Raw genomic sequence first — 21,488 nt, 5'->3', positions numbered from 1 at the left:
CTGACACCATCCCCTACAGGGACTAATCAAACATTTTCCATCAAAACCCCTTTTGACTAAAAAAAATGTAGTTTCAGTTTTTCTACAGACTATATATATATATTTTTTTTTTTTTTCACAAGCAGGAGAAGGGATGGCAGTCCCAAGATGCCAAAAAGTTTGCCTGAAATCTTAATGTATCAGGATGAAAATGCATGGCTTTCAGTGTATTCAGTGTTCCTGTTCTTAAGCAAAGGCTGACATTTTGCAATAACTCCTGGCTGATGCTCATGCTCACCATCTTGTCCTGTTGCTCTGTCCACCATAAGACGCTGATCTGGGAGTGATGGGCAGAGGTCAGAGCTGCCTGGCGTGGCTCGCCCTGTGTGACGCATGGTGTCACAGCCTTGAGCTCACTGACTCAGCTGCAGCCACAATCAGCCTTTAGTGGCTCCTGCTTTACTCATACATTTGTCTTTGGTGAGGTTGTTGTGCCCATCTGCCTCATACCGCGCTGTACTGTGTAGTCCAGAATCCAGGGCGATGCCATTACTGCTCTGGACAAATGGAGGTTTGGCTCTGCTGCTTTTGACCTTGGTCTGCAGTGAACTGTGAATTTCTGAGTTCTGTGCCACAGAGTGGGATGCAGAGAGCAGTGCCCCAGGGAAAGGATGGCCTTGTGCTGGCTGGCAGCTCATGCTCTGGGTGCCACCTTCGCTACTCTGGTGCCACATGGGATGGGAGAGCACTGCTCAGGGAAGAGCAAGAAGCTGCCCTGCAGATTGACTGTCAACCTTTAGCTGGAAGAGGGACATAACCAAAGCAATCTCAGATGAGGTGAGAGTATCCCCAAGGGTGAGTGTAAAGAAGCCCAGCCCTGGAGCTGTGCTGGACTGCACGCTGCCTGCCCCAGCAAGGAAAACCACCAGCACAAAGGACACTCCGGGAGGCTCTGGAGCCCGAGGAGACAGGCTGTCACTTCAGAAGGGTCTGACCCGCCTCTGACCCCAGTGTTTTTGCAGCCTAAGCCTCGCTTCCCCGAGCAGCCCGTGCTGCCAGGGCTGGAGCAGCGCTGTGGCAGCCGCTGATGTCGCACGCAGCCTCCTCACGTAAGAGCAGCTTCCCGCTGCATTTCCCAGGCACTGAGGTCTCCGTGTCACTTGATGTCATCAAGATTGCAAGGAAACGTGGAGTGGCACAAGATATGCATGGAAAAAATGGGACAACCTGTTTTTTTTCCAGACTTCCTCCCATAAAATAAATACTTTAAATAAACTGTTTTTGATCCAAAAACTCCCTACAGAACATATTTCACTGATGTGCTGGGTTCCCCAAGGCAAGAGCAGATATCTTAAGCCATCAAATAACAGCTTCACTTGGAGATTCAGGAGAAGACAAACCAACAAGTAAAAGCAGCATTAGTGACAAGCCACTCTTTTTGCTGTCAAGGGAGGGACACAGTTTGCTGTTGATTAGGGAAGAGGGAGTGGGTGTTGGGATGTCTGAATGAATTACCCAGTGTTCAGACCCATTTTGTTTTTATAGAAGTTGCTCATCCAGAAAGGTTCAACAAGTGAAACACAAAAAATCTTGTAATGAGGCTAAACTCATTAGTGACCCCCCCTGTCCAGGGTCACCCCTATTGACAGGCAGGGTTGAGCTGAGCAGGGCTGGGCAGAGCCCCTCTGGGCACTGGGACCGTGGGGACACGGTTGTGGCTGCTGCTCTGTGCGGGGCTGGCATTCCAGCAGGGCAGAGCACACTCAGAAAACTGTTTACTTTGAGCTGAAGCTATTTTTAGTTGCACTAATCTGTGCAGAGATGATAAAGCTTTTCATTGCAAAGTGAGTGGCTGTGCTTTGCTTCTGGGCAATTTCACTCCATGAGCTCATCCCTTCCCCCCTTCCTGGCCACTTCTTTCCACTGACCTTATCTCCTCTGCCTCTGTGCCAAACACCTCCAAAAGGTTTGTCCCAACTAGATATGTGGGAGTCTCAGCCTAAACATTTCTTTTTTCATTTTTCCCTAGGGAATGCCTTCAGTTGAGAAAATAAATGAATTATGTGTTAATAGTCCCCAAAGCCTAATTGCAAGGCTTTGCTGGAAGCCCACCATGGACATGCACCCTCTCATCTTTCATTTCTGCCAAATCCCTTCTGTCCAAAGGCTCTTGCAAAAGAAGTCACTTGACAGCAAAAGAAAGAAGTCACTTGACAATTACCTCTTTGCAGCTGCATAAATACAAGCAGATCTCCAGCTCGGATCTCATGGCAAGCCAGAGTCCCCAGGCAGTGACAGAATGCCTACACCACGTTTTTCCCAAGGGGTCCCACAGCCCTTCCAAAGTCCCTCACACACTCTATAAGAAACACTTTACCTGCTGCTGATAGGAGCAACGCCGCAGCTGGTTCAGGGCACAAAGGCTACGAAACACGCATAAATCCTGCTTGGTCAGGGCTTTGTTTGTCTAAAGGACTCCAGAAGCTTCTCCAGTGTAAACCCACAAAGGTCACACATCCAGCACATGCTTCATCACAAAATCATCCCTTGTGGTAAAAGCTTTCTTGTCTGGGACACAGCGTGAATAACGTCTCTGTCAGCTCAGGATGTGTTCGGAGGGGGGAAGAACATGCAAGTATTCATTAAATAGGTTCATCCTACTTGCTAGAAGGGTCAGATCTACAGAAAAAACTAAGAATGATTGTCAGGATGAGAAGGTGCAGGAGAGGTATTGTTTAAGCTGATCATGACTGATTGCTCAGGTGTTACTGGCAGGGAAGCAGATGCCCTGAGGTCCACAAACAGTAACTTCTTCCTTTTGTCTCTCTGATAGTGACACAGAATGTAGCTGGAAGAAATCAAGAAGCAGGCTGGGCTGGCAGCTGTGCCAACCCCTTTTGAAGAGCAAAGCGGTTTGCTGATAAATGAGAAGCAAATATTCATCTCTGTCAGTGTTTAATACATGCCAGAGCCACCCAGCCAACAGCTGATTGTTCACCGGTGGTTGGCAACCAGACAAGGATTCCTGTTGCCCATGTGCAGCAGACAAGTAAATATTTTGATTCTAACTAGTGCTCTCAGCTAAATGGGCTTTGATTTGACTTTATTCTACAAAGTCTGCAAAGAAGATTCCTGTCCTGGAATAGTGGGGGATGCAACTTGTGTTATTTATCCTCTGTGTGACTCAAAGGACTGCAATCTTCAGGCTTCACCATATACACTCTACCTATGGTTGGGAAAAAATTCACCCTAACCTCTTGTTAAGTTTCCTTGCTTTCCATGCTGGTTGATTAAGGGAGTTTGTGTAAGCAGATGCCTTCTTGTGAAGCAGCTGACCACTGCAAGAGCCAGGATGAGCCCAGCAAAGCTGCTCCTGTGCTATCCCATGCCCTTAGACATGGTCCCATTTATCTACTCTAGCTCTTCCCAAGGCCACAGACCCTGAGGTCAGGAGGTGCAGCATCACTGTGTCTTTGAGAGCAGCAGGAATTCAGGGTGCTCCATGAGAAGAGCTCTGTGTTCTGATCAGAGAACAAAATATTCTGTTTACAGTGTACATGAAATAAAAACAGGGTTTGCCTGGTGACCTGGGAGCATTTCCCTCGGGCCCTGCACGCAGCCCTCTGCTCCAGCACCACACTGGCAACGTGCCCTGGGTTTCAGGTGCTGCCCAGGTGTGCAGAGCCTGGCACAGGGAGGTGTAAGATGTGGTGACAGGGCTGTCCTGTTGAGTGGCCCAGAGAAGGGCTCTGCCACCCCAGGGTGGACACAGGGGCTGAGGAAGGCTTGTTCTTCCCAACAGCTGTGGGCAGAGGAGAGTGCTGGCTCCTGGGAGGAATGCAGGAAGCTGTGGGACATGGGATTTGCCAGGAGGCAGAGCCATCAGTTCTCAGTGAGTTACACCAGTGTCAATCTGAGATCCCTGCTCCTTCCCCACTGAAGTCAGAAATCTTATTCCTTTACATGGCCAACAAAGACAAAGAGGTATATTTGTATGATCATCTCCTTTGGCAGGTGGCTGGTGGAAGGACAGGCAGCTAAATGAGTGTTGCAGAGACAGATTTTCACCCAGCCCAGAACATTAACCTTGTCTGCTCTGTTACTGGCAGCTCCTCCATGGCCATCACAGGTGGATGGCCCAATGCTCTCGTGGGTCTGTGCCAGCAGACAGACCTTCCTCACCTAATCATGGCCAGTCTCATTCCCTGCTGCTTTGAGAAGTATTTTATATACTGCTATTTATGTCATGACTATTCCCTTATGGTTATTCTAGGATTTCCAGGTTTCAAAGAGTTCTTACTCTCTTAGTTCACTGTATTTGTTTTGGAGTCTTACTTTCTCCCAAGTTGAGCTGGATTTTCTTGGACAGGTGTAAAGTTTTCACTTTTATGCAGGATTATGGCTTTTTGGAGACAGAGTTAAATGTTTTCAAAGAGACCCTTGTTGCCCTTCTCTTTTGTGGATTAAATAATTTCTTTTAATAACATCTCTCAGGCAATTGTTTTCAGCTTTGTAAAACTTGGCCTGATAAAGTATCAAGGGTCTTTATTCAGATTATCCATTGCAAGAATAATCTAGCAATAGCATTTAAATGGACATCAGCTTTCTTGAGCTATATGTTAACACCTTAGCTCCACACAGTCCTGAGTTAGATATCTCACAGGAAGCTCTTGCAGAAGACCCTTTAATAAAAGCCACCATCCAGGCTGTCTTGGGCCAGAAACTTTCAGGCATATTTTATCTAAAAGTCTGTGTTTGGGCTGGTTCCTTGCCCTTGAGTGAGCAGCAAATGCCAGTCACCACCCAAAGCAGCCTTTGCCCAAATTGCTGTGGTGCCCCTGGCTCCTCACTCACACAACGGTGGTGGCAGTGATGTGACCTGCCAGGTATGCAGCAAGCCATCAGTGTGACAGTTGTGCTGTTATTTCTGTATGGACAGATACATTTCTCTATTTGAGCCCCCTCTGATGTGCTGCCCATCCTGCACAGGCAGGATTCCAGGGAGAAGCCTCAACACCACGCTGGACACCTGCACATGTCCAGCTCCAGGGACCGAGCTGCTGACAAGGGGGATGTGGTACCCAGCAGGCATTGGCAGTGCAGAATTGTTTCACAAAAGGCCTCAGCTCTCCATCTCTATGGCAACCAGCAGGAGATGTTGCAGGTCAGGCAGGAGGTGTGTGCTCCACTGCAGCTTTCCTGCAGGAACAAGGGCTCAAACTGAGTGGCCAGGAGAGAAAATCCACTTTATTGTGGCTAAGAGGCCTTTTGGTTATTATTTATCCAAGTCTCCAGGCACTGTAATTTATCATTAATAGTATAATTAAATCTCAGCTGTCTTCAAGGATGAGTTGAACAAGAACATAGCCAGCTGGGAACCTGGAAACATTCTTTTATGCCTCTTCATTGCAAGGGAAGTTCATCCCCATCCCTCCAAGAGCTCTACCAAACATACCACTTCTGTCCTGAAGACAAGAAGTCACCAGCTTTTCAGTATCTAAACCAATTTGGGAAGTAAGTCTGCTAGGTGTTGTGTTACTGGTTAACAAGATATTGTATGATACTGAGAACTAGAATTAGTAGAATAACAGACCTGCTTTTCCCATCCCTATTTGCACAAGAGAAAAAAACAAACTCTTAAATCTATTAAGACAAAAAAATTAGAGAAACCTGACAGATTTGATATTGAAATGTTGGATGTTGGAGGGAGAAGTGTGTGATCCCATGTGCAAAATAATTACTGTTTTAGAGCAAACCACTACATGATAGGCTTCTTTACCCAAGAAACAACATGAAAGGGTTTGTGGGCTCTTAATTTCATCCCAATTTGCTGCATGCTGACTTCCTCGTGTAAGCAGGTCATTTTTGGCAAGGCTTGTGGAATATTTACCACTATTTGTTCCACGGTGCTTCAAACTGGGACACCACCAGAGTCCAAACAACTGAGCTGTGCTTGCTGGCCATGGATCCAGCCCAGGGAGAGTCAGGAGCTGGCACTGTCAGTGATGGTATCCAAACAAGCCACAATTGGGAAGCAGTTAGGAGTCATCTTTAATCATTCAGCACTTTCAGTTGGGTTCGTTTAGTTCCAAGCTGGGTAATTACAGCCTCATTATTTTTCTTTTTACAATGAAGACAAGCCTGCAAGCCAGGCAGAATAATTTCTTCTGCTACCGTTGCCAAGATATGATAGCACATCTACGCCATAAGGAATTTGTCATGGTATCAGTTTTATTAATGGTAAATAATGACTCTTCAGTTAAGCAACATCTTCACATCAGCTGGTGCCTAACCATAAAACACTAAGTAAATTTGAAACCCTACAGACAGGTAATTGTGTTGAGATTCCCAGTGCCCAGCATGTTTCTTGCTGACCAGCATGTGTCAGGTTTTCCACATTTATTTTTTTCACTGAAATTAATACCCAGCTACAATCAGACTTTAATTTTAAAACCACAAAAGCTCATCTAAAAATAAGACATCAAAGCACCCGTGGCAGTAAATAGAGGCCAGGACTAAGGGAAGGGTGGTAGATCAGGTATCAGAGAGTAATTCATCCTGTCTGTCCATCTTCACTGGCTGGAGGGAGAGCTCAGTCCTTGCAAGGACTATTTCTCAGCCAGAACCCACCGTTAGTGTGGCATACACTGAAACACACAGGGGCGTTTCCTCCATGGATCTTGCATCAAATTGTTTGAAGACTGTAACGATACAAAGTACATGTTTGAAATAAAACAGCTTTGAAAAGAAAATATCCATAGGAATTGCACTGTGGGCCTGTCCAAGCATTGGGTTCTGCACAAACCTGGGAACACATGGTAGAAAATACAGTTATAGCAGCACACCTTTTAATTACAAATTTTAAATTGTCCTGTAGAGTCTGAAAAAACCTCTGCCATTATCTCAAGAAGCCAACAAATTCAGAAGTGCACTATGATTTGCAACAGGGGGAAATGACTGTGCCACTGCAACACCTGTGTACGTCACGCCGAGCACAGTGACCTGCTTTTGTTTCCTATGGACACGCTCGGCTTCGCAGGAACACGACACACTTAACGTGCGCTTTAAACTGACTGCCTGCATCTGCAGCTCCGTTTTCTGAAGCCTGCTCTGCAGCAGGAAGCTGGTTGTAAGATCCCCTGATAAACCAACACTCAGCCCTCAGTTCTTCCCCTTCCTTCCCTTCCAGGATTCAGACTGTGGCTGTTTCTGCCCGCAGTGAGCACGGATGCTGTGAATGCTGAGCCTTGTCAGCTCCTGCCCTGCGCTGCCTTCTGCAAACTGCCTGATTTACACCCTCTTGGGCAACAACCCTATTGAACCCAGAGATGTGACTAGCATGGCATTGTATTATTAGACTTCCCCAGTGCCCTTCTTCTTCTAAATCATCTAGGATGGGAAAAACAGTGAGATAAAGAAGAATGTCATGACTCATTCCCCAATGCCACAGAGGTTCAGAACAACCAGAAAAGAGTTAACGGCGCAGCCATCCCCAGTAGTATTTCAGAGTTTCTAAATACAGAGTTCCTTTCTGAGCTGGATGCCCATTTTGGTAATCTTAAAAGTATTTCTGGAACTCTTGGCCAACTTTAAACAAACAAACAGGGACAAATATTTGTGAAGATAACACGGCTGAGAGTGTTCGGTTACTGAGTCTTTCTAAGTTGAAGCTTTTAGTTTTCAGACTACTTTAAAGCTTGTGAATAGAAGAAAAAAGTTGCTCTGGAGATGTTAAATCACACAACCATCCCAGCTATGGCTTTGGAATAACAATCATTCAACTTAGCAAATATCAAACGTGGGAAGGGATTTATCTGACGCATCTATACGATCATGTGAACTCCTTTCTCAAGGAGAAACAGTCTCTGCTGGAGACACAAGAGGAAGGAACTGTTTTGCCTTCTTTAAAAAAATATAACAACATAAGCAACTGTAACATGCTCAAAGCTTCCTGGCACAAATGCAAAAATGCAACATCTGAAATGTCAGCTGGTACGCTGGGAGGATTTATATGATTTGAAAGATTTATGAGAAAGAACTATTTCACTGGCTTCAGAGCATCTTGGAAAGCAGCACTGGGGGGGACAATGGAAAAGAAGGGGGAAAAAAATCTCCAGCTAAGAGAAATTATCATGGCCAGTATGATTCTGAATTGCTCTTTTTAGTGCAAGAAAAAAAAATGGTTCAGGGACTCATTGGATTTTAAGCTGCATTTAAAGATGAATGAACAGAGTCTGCCATGACTCTGGGATATGCTCATTTTCTCACATTACATTTTGACTCACATAGTGCTGTGGCTCACCTAAAGCCACACAACTCCTTGCTGCTCAAGGCAGGATTAACTCAAGAAATTCCTGACTTTTCCTCCCACTGTTGTTTCACTAGAAGCTGTTCTGCTGATACACAAAAGCTGGCCAGCTGGATTTCAGTGCAGGCTCTCAGGGGAGAGATGGGGTCACAGAGACAGGGGAAATAAATCCTGCCTTAATGAAAAGATAATACATTAAGCAAGGAAAAGGCATGAAACCATTTGAAACTATAAACTCTGCAACATTTATAAGCGTGCTCTGGCAATGCTCAAGTGGAAGATTGGCTTGCTTTGTGGGTGCCCATTCCTGAAGTGGCTACTTTAAAAGCATGGTCCTCAATGCCCTGCACAGCCTGAGGTGCTCCAGCAGCACAGGTGAGCCCAGCTCAGCTCTGCCAGGGGAGCAGGGGGTGATGCTGGCTCTGCTGAGCTGGGATGGGGCAAGGTGCCAGCTCCAGCAATGCCTCTGGCTCCAAGGCTCCTCCTGGGACAGGTACAAGCAGCTCACATCAGCACAGGGCTGGGGCTGAGCCAACAGTGCCAGCCCTGTCTGGGTCAGATCCTGAACCCTTGGGGGCCCTGTCTGAGCACCCTGTGCTGTTTGCAGGGTACCATGTTCACCTAGCATGAAACTGTTCACTCCCTCCTCCTTTTTACCAGCCATCTGTTGCTAGTGCCTTCCATGGTTCATTCACAGATGTCACTGCAGATCTTTTGTGCAAAATATTCCCTCTAATCTATCTCTGTCTGTTTTATTGTTATGGGTTTTTTTAATACAAGATTTTATTTAATTGTATTTAAATACTTTTCAATACATATCAGTTTCACTAATGTTTCCATAAATAATGAGATGAAAGAGCTCAGTAATATAATTCCAGGGTATTAGATTAAGGTGAACATTTTTCTCCATCTGTTTCACCAATAACCTAAACTAATGCAGTTTCCAGACCAGAGCACATGATCTTAAGTGAAGGGAGTGAAAAGGTCTCTGGTGACATATAAAGACTTAAAGGAGATTGAACAAAGGTGTCCTATAAAATATATTTCTGGCCAAACAGAACTGGAAAGACAGAGAGATTACAATTCCTCTATCATAACATCAGTGACTCATCCAGTTGCATAGTCACTTGGGGTGAAAAAGAAAACAGTTACTCAATCTCTCAGGGATTTAGACACAGAAGAATATATTATGCAAGTTTTAGCTGCGTTACTAATGGCCTTGAAGCACACAACTCTACTATGAGTCTCACTCAGCTCAGCAGATCACAAATAAGATGACTCACGTATCCATGACATGATAGGAAAATAGAGAGCCTTAGAAGTGCAGAGGCAGGTGCTAATACAGTCACAGAGCACGCAGTCAAGGGAAGAAGAGGTTTATAAAATCATGAGCAAAGGGCTGCAGAGAAATCAGCCTGTGTATTTGGAGACTCCAGGGCATGGACTAGGTTGTTTTTCCTTGGTGTCACATCAGGAGGTTGTGAGTGTGAAGCCAGGCTGTGTGCAGAGATGAGCCAGGCCACTGGCACCACTCACCTGTGTGTCCCCAGGGAGTGGCAATGGCAGCAGAGAGCTGGCCTTGGTCTCTGCATGACAGCGCTGAGTGAGCCCCTGCACACACAGCACAGCACAGCCCACGGTGAGATCACACACCAGCGACAGCCATCCACAAACTTAACAATATTTATACTTGGCAGGACTTCCTACCCTGCTGGTACATCGTGATTTTGTAGAAGCTGTTAACTCTGATTGTTTAAAGACTAATTAAGCGCACTGGTGGTGCCAGCCATAGCAGTCCTTTACCCATTATCTCATGGCTTACCTCCTCATGGGTGAGGGCTTTGACAGCTGTACTCAAAGCACTGGTTAAAATTTATGTGGTTGGGCAGAGCTCAACTCAAATTCTGGACTAAACAGCTGGAAAAGCAGTTATCCCAAGAAAAGTGCAATTCTTTATGCTCTGGTGCTCAAATCAAAGCACAGATGTAAATGTATCTTAAAACTAAACACTTTACAATAATTAGGAGGATTATATTAGAAAAGTGATACCAATACATCTAAATTTGGAGGTTTATGCAGGCCAAGCACAGTACTATATATGAGTCAAGCCAATGTTACTGTAGAAACACAGATAATATCTAATTTTTAAATTTTTACAGAGAGTTTGGCATAGCCATTCCAATTTGCACTTCCCATAGCCTGACCAAAAGATACTGGATGGTCAAAGGATTATTCAATTACTGTGTGATCTATTACCTGCAAAAACACAGCCCATGAAAACCCTCAAATACTCAGGGGAACATCAGGAAAAAAATCAGCGTTTTTGTTATCACAGAAAGGAGACCCTTGAGAGTAACAAGAATAGCACTAACGCACAAGCTTGAGTGACATTTTTTTATGAGCTCAGTTGCACAAAGGAACTGCAGAGAACTGCTTTCAAATGACTAAATCTGACACATTTCCTTTAAATATTACCTAATTCCAAGAGTTTATTCTAGGCATTTCAACTCATGTATGGGATGTAATGTATAGATACAGAAGAGATGCACCATTTCATTCTGCTGTCAGAGCTGATTAACAAACCAGAGCAGGGTATTTTTGTACAAACCAGGATAACCTCCTGCCATATCCTGTCTCATTCCCAGAGCTGTCAGTCCCTAGGCTGACTTCACCCTTATCTCCTGTTAAACATGTAGGGGTTTAGGTGATGTGATGCAGAATGAGAAGGGGTTTATGCTGGGAAGTAAAATGAGCACTTGGAAATCTCTTGTTATGTGGACAGTGGAAGGAAAAAGCTTTTTATCTGCATTCTTTGTCTCTGCCCAGCAAAACCTAGTGGAGGATCGCCAGTACTTACCAAAACTATTTGTCTCATAAATTTCCTGAGAAGAAAACACTTGCAAGTTCAGTTTCATCACTGCATTACTAATACACAATATTGTAATGTATTTGAATTATTTGCCCAGGATTACTGGAAACACAGAATTTGTGATTGTGCCTTTAATCTGCATATATTCATTGGAACAAACAGTGGAGGAGCAGGGATATGGCAAAAGCTTTCTTAGAGATCCAGCTGGTGCAACCAGAAGGGTAATAAAAATACATTAGCAATAAAGTAAAGGCTCATCTATTATCTGAAAGAAGCACAGTTTCAATGATTTATGGAGTGACCTTTTTCTGAAAGAAGCCTGTATGTCCTCATGAATAAAGCTGATTGCAAGAGATGATACTGTTAACATAGTGTTCATATATTCTGAGTGTTAAAACTGCTGTGGAAAATAAGTGGCAGGTTTACTGGATGCTCTTTGTCATTTTTTGGCAATTTTAGATGGCAGTAAAACTGTCATTCTGATTATTAGTGCCTTTCTGTGCTGGAAGCAGTTTTTTTGGACAGTGAAGGGTCTGACAGAGTGTAAAGTGATGTGCAATAGCTGGAACTGCTACAGCCAGAAAATATCCTGTAACCCCAGCTGGTCAGTTCTGTGATATTTTGCAACACTAATGCAAATTAAAACTAATGCAAATTGCTTTCCCAAACCTCTGTGCAAAATTTTTTATTCAAATCCTTGTGCTGTTACGTCATCATAGCCAACCTTCATTCACTTCATTTGGTCCCAGAGTTTTGTGAGGATGAGTGAAATCACTCAGCTGTCCTATCCAACTCCTCCAGGCTGCAATCTGGGCAGTGTGCTGGGAATCCAAACCCTGTGCTCTGGACAGCTGCAAAAACACATCTCCTTTCACCTGGCTCTTCTACCTTCTTCTTCTTCCATGTTAAAGGAGCCCATATGCAGCTTTTGCAGCTGTGCACCTCCCAAGTATGACCTGTGAACTGCTGCAGAAGTGTCTCCTTGAGAAACTCCACCTCGGAAAAGCTCCTGAGCTTTCCCACTTCCACCCAGAGCTCCATTTAACTGCACAGGCCAAAATTCATGGACACCCTTCAGCACTCAGCAAGCCATAAAGAGGGGCAGCAAAGTGCTGTGAGGAAAAGGTTCTTCACACAAAGGTGGAAGGACAGGCTGGAGCAGGCTGCCCAGGGTCACAGCTCCAGCCTGCCGGAGCTCCAGGGGTGTTCGGACAGCACAGTCAGGCCATGCTGGGCTTGTCCTGTGCAGGGATTTGAGCTGGACTCGACCATCCTGATGGATCTCTTCAACCTGGAACGTTCTGTGTGATGGGACACAAGCACTCGCGTGTGTTATCACCATCGCTCAAGAGTGGGAATGAGTTACAGATCCTGCCCCGGTCAAAGAGCTTCGAGAGGCCGAGCAGGCCCCCTGGCAGGGCAGGTGACAGCAGTGTCGCCAGCCCTGGGGCCACGGCCATTGCTCGCATCACGATCCACACAGGCTCTACATGAACCGGCAGAGCGCGGCCCGCTCGTTTCCTCAGCCATGCCGGCTGTGGCGGCGCCGCCGGTGAGGCGAGCGGTGACGCGGGTGCCACTCCCACGGCCGTGTCGCCTGTCACCGCGCCGGGCCACGCCCGTGGGCCCGAGGGCTCAGCGCTACCCGGCCACGAGCCGCGGCAGGGCGCCCTGCGGTGCCCAAGGGAAGGGAAACGCGGTGCGCTCTGTCTGCGGGGCGGAGCGGCCCGGTCCCGCCCGGTCCCACCCTGTCCCACCCGGTGCCGCCCGGTGTCCGCGCTGCTGCCATGGCAACGCCCGCGCGCCCAGGCACCGCCGAGCGCCCCCAGCGGCCGCGGGCAGGTATGGAACGGCTGCCGCGCTGCCCAGCGGCCTCGCTGATTGGCTGCCACGCTGTAGGAACCGCCCACTCACTGCTCTTCCGACCAATCAGCGTCCTCCCTCCTACCGGGGAAGGCGGAAGACTTGTTGATAAACAACGTCGCCCCGCCCCTGCCCTTGTCGTCCCTCCCGCTCCTCCCCCTGCCGCGCGGCTGTATCGCGCCTTCTCATTGGCGGGCGGCCGCCCCCGGGCTGGGAAACAGCCAATGGGCGGCGGCGGCTCGGGCCGGGGCTGGCTGGCCCCGCCCCCTGGTGCCGCGGGCTGCGGGCGGAAGCCGGAAGCGGGCGGAGGGCGGTGGCGGCGCCATGGGGGCCGTGCTGGGGGTCTGCTCGCTGGCCAGCTGGGTGAGTGCGGGGCTCCCTCCCACCCAAACCTGCCCCTTCACACCCCGAATCTCCCCTTCCATCCCGGGGAGCGGGTCCGGCCCGCAGCGGTGCCTCCGCTGGCGGCCCGGGTGGGGCCAGGGGCGGGGGACGCTCCGAGTCCCCGCGGGCGCGGTGCCGGCTCCAGCCCCCCGGAGCAGAGCCCGGCTGGAGCCAGCCCTGCCCTTCCCAGGGGCCCGCCCGGCCGGAGCGGGTGGCTGGCGGACCGGCCCGCCCTGGCCAGGCCCCAGGGGAGCCCAGGCCGATAAACCCGGCTATCTCCGGGCGTTCGCAAACACGCTGTCAGTCAGAAACCCCGATTAGCGTTTATCTGCGCGCTCCGGCCGTGCGGTGTTTCCAAATGGGCTTCGGGTTTTCCTCTCGGTGTTGCCTGATGCGCCGGTGTCAGCTGCGAGGGGAATGCCCTTACTATTCCTGTCTGTGCCCTTCAGATTCCCTGCCTGTGCAGCGGTGCCTCGTGTTTGCTGTGCCGATGTTGCCCCAACAGCAAGAATTCTACAGTGACACGGCTTATCTATGCCTTCCTCCTCCTCCTCAGCACTGTGCTTGCCTGCATTATGCTGGCACCAGGCATGGAAGAGCAGCTGAAAAAGGTATGGAGAGGAAAAGCCTCTGACTATTTTAAATTACTTGTGCCAGCGACTATTGATTTTCTTCACTTTAAATGGATTATGTTGAGACGTAAGCACCCAAGTGTCCTTGTTCCTGAGTTAAGAGGCTGTGTGCACTGAATGGCTTGTGGTGGAAACAGCAAATCCAGTGAATATTCCTTTTTAGTACATACCTGGTGTCTGAAATCTCACCAGACCTGGAGACAGTTATCAGCTGCTGCTGTAGTATCAGTCTTCCTGGGTGAAAAGTGTTGACATGGGGAGAGACAGATGATAATAAGGTCTGAGCACAAGGTCTTCTGTTCTCTGATCTCTCAGAAGTTTGTTGACTGAAAACCTTGGCTGTTACTTAGAAAATATAATTGCAAATGCAGACATAAATTCACAATGAAATGTGTCTTTACCCAGATACCCGGATTTTGTGACGAGGGGCTTCACACCCAGATCCCCCACTTGGATGGGTTTGTCAGCTGTGATGTGTTTGTGGGATACAGAGCTGTCTATCGTGTCAGCTTTGCCATGGCTGTGTTCTTCTTCCTCCTCTCCCTGCTCATGATAGAGGTGAAAACAAGCAACGACCCAAGAGCTTCCATACACAATGGGTATGTGTGAGCCAGCTGGCTGCCCTTCCAGCTGCTTTCCTCCTTCAGCTTCTCTGCTGAACACAGTGGAAATTCTTTATGCATACAAGGACAGCCTCAGGTTTCTTTTGGACCCAATACAGAGCAGTGCTTTGGTCTGCTTAAAAGCTTCCTATTTATGTAAGATGTTCAGTGTCCTGGTTGAGAGTGTTGCTCTGAGGTGGTGTAACCAAAAGGGCAGTGCTCTGTGTTTCTATAGAGATGTCAGACTGCAGCTAGTTTATATCTCCAACCTTGTGCTGCCTCTGGCACTCATTGGGTCATTCTCAAGGCCAGTCTGACTTAGCCAGCAGAAACTGGTTTCTGATTTCCAGTTCCCTGATTTAACTGAGTTACTTTTGGGCTAGATGACTGAATTGTCATAGACTCATTTAATTGGAAAGGGGCCTTTGGAGAGCACAGAATCAAAATTATAGAATGGATTGCCTTGGAAAAGATCTTAAGATTTATCCACTTCCAACCCCCTGCTGTGGGCAGGGACACCTGCCTCTAGGCCAGGCTTCTCAGAGCCCCATCCAGCCTGGCCTTGGACATTTCCAGGGATGGGAAGTCCTCAACCTCCCTTTCATGTGACCCAAAGCTCTGGCTGGAGCAGGACCAAGCTGCTTACAGATCATGTAGCACATGACTGCTGTGTGTGAACTGACTGTGTGTAGAGTAAGACCAATATTTGTGACTTCTATCTTCTTTTAAAGGTTCTGGTTCTTCAAAATAGCTGCCATTGTGGCTATCATGGTTGGAGCATTTTATATACCTGAAGGACCTTTCACAAGAGGTACTGTAAATGTTCATCATGGAATTCTGACTTGTAAAAGCTCAGACCTTTTCAGATTTACTGGGCAATAATGAAAGTTCTCTTGTAGAAGATGCAGTTTCTACCCATCTTTGTTGGAATACCTTGGTTCATCCAGTATTTTGGTGACCAGCTGAAGTTATGGCAATAAGAAATCCCTTTTCAACTGCATAGGTTTTGGTTATTAATAATTTTCTACTTCATGAGACAGCCACTACTGAGCTGAGTCTTCTGACACGACTGGGGGCAAATCAGGACACTAAGTTCTAAATACTTGCCTAGAGTCTCTGAAAAATCTGTGTGGGAAACTTCTACTGTTAGACCACATCAGAGGGACTTGAAAGGGTTGTTGACCCTCAAAGAAATGTGGCATGATGGCACTTATGTACACAAAGGTGCCACCTTCATTCTGAAAATGTGTTGGGCTAAACATTCCCATGCTCAGCTTGACCAGCATTGCCTGCATCCCTAAATAGCTGGGACTCCTTCCATGCTCCTGCCAGATTGAGGCCAAAGTGATTAACAGCATCTGCATTTCTGATTACAGTGTCAGTTTTTTTCATTATTGTCTGCAGTATAATTAGGAGCTTTTTTGTTTTTAAATGGAGGTAGTGTGCACATGATGAAAGCTAACCTTTTTTTTCTTGCACCCTTTTCTAGCTTGGTTTTGGATTGGTGTTTCTGGAGCCTTCTGCTTCATTCTTATCCAGTTGGTTCTACTTGTGGATTTTGCTCACTCTTGGAATGAGAGCTGGGTTGAGAAAATGGAAGAGGGGAATTCTAAGTGTTGGTATGCAGGTAGGAATCTTAACCTGTAAAGGATGTGTGTGTACTAGCCAATACCCTGAAGAATATCATTTACTGTTTTGCAGACATAGCTGGAATGAAACTCCACAGTGTCCCTGAGTCATTGCTGTGACCTAAAATTAATAGCAGCAGTGTTTCCTCTTTCTTGTTCAATAAAATGCAAAATATTTTAGGCTTGTGAGTAGCACATCTGACAGTCCTATTAAACCACACTTGCCTGGTTTGCAGGGCTTGTGCAGAGCTTGGAGCCTGGTTCTCTTCAAACCTGAGCTTTGCTCTGCACCTCTCCTGCTGTGGCCCAGGAGCTCAGCTGTGTCTGTGACAGTGGCTGCAGTACCACACTGAGTGTGCCTTGGTGCCCCAGCTGGCCACTAATTACAAAGTGCTAATTGTTGTGGTTCTTAGCTCACAGCTAAGAATGCTGCAACAGCATTTTGTAGCCTCTTAGAAAGAACAGAGTGGAAGCAAAAATGGGTGACCTCAAGCACAGAAATCCAGGGCAGATAAGTGTCCATGAGAAGTGTGCAAAAAGCACTCTCATTATGCCACTGTGGCCTGGTACCAGTTAAACTAATTAAACTGCTGCTGAAAGGCAAGTGCTGTTCCCCTGATGGCAGCACTGCCCTTCTTCTGAGCCGTGCTGCTTAGTGAGCCCAAGCAGAAATGCAGCCATACCTTACAAAAATGCAGTCTGCTAGTCTGGTTTTGTGACCCACACTGCCAGGTGAGGAACAGAGACTGTCTTATTGCAGTGTTAGCTGGACATTAAACCACTTTAGATGTACTATTAAAACTACATGTGTAATGCAATTTTTTTTTCCTCCAGCTCTGTTGTCCTGTACAAGCTTGTTCTATGCCTTGTCCCTGGTTTTTGTTGTTCTCTTCTACGTTTTCTACACGAAGCCTGATGACTGCACTGAGAACAAGTTCTTCATAAGCTTTAACATGATCCTGTGCATTGTTGTTTCCATTGTTTCTATCCTGCCAAAAGTTCAGGTATTACTTTTCTCTGCACTTTTCCTTTGACATACAAAGCAGGGAATTGAGAAGGATGTGGTATCAGTCAGACATAAGAACTTTAAAACTTGGCTGTCATAGCTATGCTAGTTAGGAACTTAAAAAAAAATCTTGCTCTGAAACCATTGCACTACATAGTGACACATTTTCTGAAGAAAGGCTTTTTTTAGCTAACATGGTTTTGGACTTTATTTCCATTGGAGAATTGCTGGCATGGTTTTAGTGGTGAAGGCCCTGGCAGAACAGAGAAATCTGTTAGGGAGTAGCAAAATAGCTGGAGATTTATTTGTTTAATACTGTGGGCTTGAAATTAGGGGTAAGCTTGTTTAATATAAGAGAAAAGTTGCATGTTACTCGATTCTGAACTGGTATTGCTCACATCACATGCTAGCTTGACATCTACAAAATAGTTTGAAAAGATTGAGATTAACTCAGTAAGAGCCCATAACTGAGCCTTGGGCACAAAAAAAATGCATTTGATTTGCTTATTCCTTCTGTGTTTGATAAATTTCATAAATTTTGTAACTCCAAGGAGTTTCTTCTTGTCTTTTGAACATAGAACAAAGCCCAGTGCATTTCTACAGCAATGGTTTTCATGCTAGTAATTGTTTCATCTGTGGCAGTGGGGTAAAACTATCCATCTCTGGGTAAAACTTGCCCTTTTGACCTTGGCTTGCTCTTCTGTTTTGGAACAGGAACATCAGCCTCGCTCTGGCCTCCTCCAGTCCTCTGTCATCACTCTCTACACCATGTACCTCACATGGGCAGCCATGTCCAATGAGCCTGGTAAGCAGCACACTGTCTTGAGTCACATATTTGGGTGTGAAAGCAGAAGCTGCTGATGGTTATTACAGATCACTGTGAGAATTGCTGATCTGTCCAGATCCAATCCAGTGAGGCTGAAAAGCTGACTTAACTGAAACCATCAAATTGCCTCTTTGCAGAACTAAACTGGGGTCTTTGTAAGGGGGGGAAGAAAGAAACAGTGTCAGGGCATTCTGATGTTATTTATTTATTATACCCTTGTCTAGCTCACAGGCAGGAGAAATATTGCAGGCAATTTCTGCCTCTGGAGAATCGAAGAGATCAGCAGTTAAAGGAATGAAAAATTGTGAGCTTACCTGTCATCTTTTCTTAGCTAAATGCTGGCAAAGCTCATCCCTCTGATCTGCCTTGAAATCCTTTTCAGAAAGAAACTGTAACCCAAGTTTGCTGAACATCATCACCCAGATAGCTGCACCCACAGCTGCTCCAGCCAACGCCACTGTCCCGCCTGCCACTCCTGCTCCGCCCAAGTCCCTGCAGTGGTGGGATGCCCAGAGTGTTGTTGGACTGGTTATCTTTGTCCTTTGCCTCCTGTATTCCAGGTAGGATCTGCACTGCTATCCAGTGATACAGAATTGGGATTTGCCTGCCTCTTTTCTTTGAGTCTGGGTCTAGTGCAAAATGTACCTGCATTTATTCCTATCCAGCTGCTGTCTCAGGCCCGAGGCCAAATGTGGCTCATGAACCTGTGTTTTGCTTTGTGCATGAGGATAAGCCTTGTAAGCCCAATCCAGATAACAGAACAACATATGTTACAAGGTGATTAGAGGGATGGAGCAGCTCTCCTGTGAGGAAAAGGCTGGGAGAACTTTGGGTTTGTTCAACCTGGAGGAAGGAAGGATTTATTTTCTAATGGTGACCTAATTGTGGCTTTCCAATGTCTAAAGGGAGCCTACAAGGAACAGGAAACAGATTTTTACAGGGGCATGGATTAAAACTGAAAGATATAACTAAGTTTAGATTAGATATTAGGAAAAATTTCTTTACTTGGAGGGTGGTGAGGCACTGGAATGGTTGAACAGAGAAGTTGGGGGTGCCCCATCCCTGGAAGTGTTAAAGGCCAGGCTGGATGGAGCTCTGAGCAACTTGGCCTAGTGTAATGAGTTCCTGCCCACAGCAGGTGGGTTGGAACAAAATAATATTTAGGGTCCCTTCCAAACCACACCTTTCTGTGATCTTGGGACGTTTCATTAGGTTAACAAAAGCTTAGATGAAAACAGTGGGAGGAATTCTCTTATGTTTCCAAATGGATTTTAAAAAATATTATTTGCTAGTCCCAGACATTCATTGTGGTCCATTGCTTGCTTTATTAGCAAACACAGCTGACTGTAAGAGGTGTTTTAACCCCGTTTTTCTTTGGGTTACCCTGCAGCATCCGCTCTTCAAGTAACAGCCAGGTGAACAAGCTGACCCTGTCTGGCAGTGACACTGCCATGCTGGAGGAGGCTGTGGGGACAGGCACTGGGGCTGCTGAGGAGGGAGACGTGCGCCGCGTCACCGACAACGAGAAGGATGGGGTTCAGTACAGCTACACCTTCTTCCACTTCATGCTGTTCCTTGCCTCTCTGTACATCATGATGACACTCACAAACTGGTACAGGTAAGGGCAGATGGGAAGGGATGGTCTGTGTGCCAGTGATTCCATGGGGATAGGAGACCCCTGCCCCGTGGGCTACTCCTGCCAAGTGAAGGTGCTGTCCCTGTGCCCGCTGCATTAGTGCTGTCCCTTTTCAGTTCTCTTCATCTTACTGAATTAAGATGTGAGAAGGCAGCACCCACAGCACAATCAGCAGCTGTGGTTCCAGGGCACTACTTCAGAACTGCAAGGGCAGAATGTGGCTGCCATTCTTCAGCTGGATGAGTAGCAGGAAGGATACACACAGAGCTCCTTTCAGGTGGCCTCTTGCAAAGTTTGTTAGAAGCCAGGCTGCTGTTAGTGGCTCTTCATCCTGGGAAAGATTGCAGGGACAGCCATATGTGCTGCTTATCAGAGATGTGATTTCCTACATCTGTTGGAAACAACTGGCCATACCCTGTGGTGCTGCAGCTCAGAACCACTGCTCCCAGGACACTGTATGAATTAGCAAATACACTTAGAGGTCAGCAGCCACCAGGAGTCCATTGCACAGCTCATGCAAATACTTCCTTGAACAGCAGCACATCAGCATGGGCAAGCAGGCATGAAAACTGGGTTCTAAGAACAAGAGTCTGTGAAGGAGCCACAGGAAACTACTGGTTTAGTTGTCTCACTATGTTCTCACAAAGGGTCTTGCACTGGAGTGTCCCAAAGAATTGTCCTCACTTCAGATTCATATGAGAGGTACCAGGTACCAGTGGGAGGTGCTTTCTGTGTCTGCTAATGGACTTCTTTACTTTTTAGCCCTGATGCAGATTTCAAAACCATGACAAGTAAGTGGCCAGCCGTGTGGGTGAAGATAACCTCCAGCTGGGTTTGTCTGCTTCTCTATCTTTGGACCTTAGTGGCGCCTGTTGTCCTTACCAATAGAGACTTCAGTTAAATTCCTGCACCAGTCTGAGCTTACAAAAGTGAGGAACTCTGCTGAAAGCCAAAATGTTCACTTACTGCTTCAGTTACTGTTTCTTATGTTGGTATTAAAATGCAGTTGGATAGAGTTATATATTGCATAATGCTTGATGCAGCATCAAAATTATCAGTTATCTTTCTATTTTAACCTTTACCAGGGTTATCTTATTACTGCATTTTTAAAATTCACTACAGCTGTGCTGTCAAAGCACAAAAGAAATTATCTATTCTGTCCAAAAGCCACAACCTTCTACTGAATAAGAGTTAACATTTAGTTAAATATGAAGTAATATATTTTAAAGAACAATTATAATCAGCATAATGCACTACTACACTCATGCTTCAGTTTCTGGAAGTGTAAGCCATGCTGCTTGATTTCTACATTCCACTGCTAAAGTTTATTTACAGGAAAAGTTTATTTAAATTACTCAACTTTGTGTTGTGGCAAAAAGCACCCTTATTCCTCACCAAGAGAACAGAACTCCAAAGTTGAAAAAGTGGTTAACTCTTAATTCCTTTTAAGACAAACTTGCCCTTTTTAAGAGGCCATGTCTATGGTAACTTCTTTTTTAGGATGTTTGCCAAATAGAGTGGTAAGTGTATGAGTAGCTTAATCAACTGTGTTGTTATTGATTGATTGATTTCAATTGTCCAATACACTTAATAAAAGTAACAGACATGGAATTATTATTACTATTATTATTATTATTATTATTATTGGCTCTAAGGCATTTGCACTGTAAACTCATTTGAATAAAGCAGACTAACTACTGAAAGTGGCCCAGCTCTCTTGTAGTGTTAAGAACCAGCAGTTAGTGCTCCAGTGGA

At 46.2% G+C, this 21,488-nt stretch overlaps 1 protein-coding gene across 1 annotated transcript; it reads left to right on the top strand.

Annotated features, from left to right (window-relative positions):
• Positions 1–13,298: 13,298 nt before the first annotated feature.
• On the top strand, positions 13,299–21,436 carry SERINC3 (serine incorporator 3). The gene is made up of 10 exons (XM_033074796.1): positions 13,299–13,382; positions 13,853–14,014; positions 14,441–14,634; positions 15,369–15,448; positions 16,127–16,264; positions 17,100–17,269; positions 17,986–18,076; positions 18,480–18,657; positions 19,488–19,715; positions 20,496–21,436. The coding sequence occupies exons 1-10, from the start codon at positions 13,344–13,346 to the stop codon at positions 20,632–20,634; spliced, it is 1,419 nt and encodes a 472-aa protein (XP_032930687.1). The 5' UTR covers positions 13,299–13,343; the 3' UTR covers positions 20,635–21,436.
• Positions 21,437–21,488: the final 52 nt, after the last annotated feature.

The sequence above is a fragment of the Catharus ustulatus genome, chromosome 17 (assembly GCF_009819885.2).
Source record: "Catharus ustulatus isolate bCatUst1 chromosome 17, bCatUst1.pri.v2, whole genome shotgun sequence".
Taxonomy (NCBI): Eukaryota; Metazoa; Chordata; class Aves; order Passeriformes; family Turdidae; genus Catharus; species Catharus ustulatus.
The sequence above is the reverse complement of the archived record's forward strand: the minus strand, read 5'-3'. Positions and strand labels throughout refer to the sequence as shown.

Coding starts and splice junctions, on each gene's coding strand:
- SERINC3 (XM_033074796.1), top strand. CDS start 13,344: ATGGGGGCCGTGCTGGGGGTCTGCTCGCTGGCCAGCTGG. Junction 17,270..17,985: donor CTATCCTGCCAAAAGTTCAG/GTATTACTTTTC, acceptor GTTTTGGAACAG/GAACATCAGCCTCGCTCTGG. Junction 18,658..19,487: donor CTTTGCCTCCTGTATTCCAG/GTAGGATCTGCA, acceptor GTTACCCTGCAG/CATCCGCTCTTCAAGTAACA.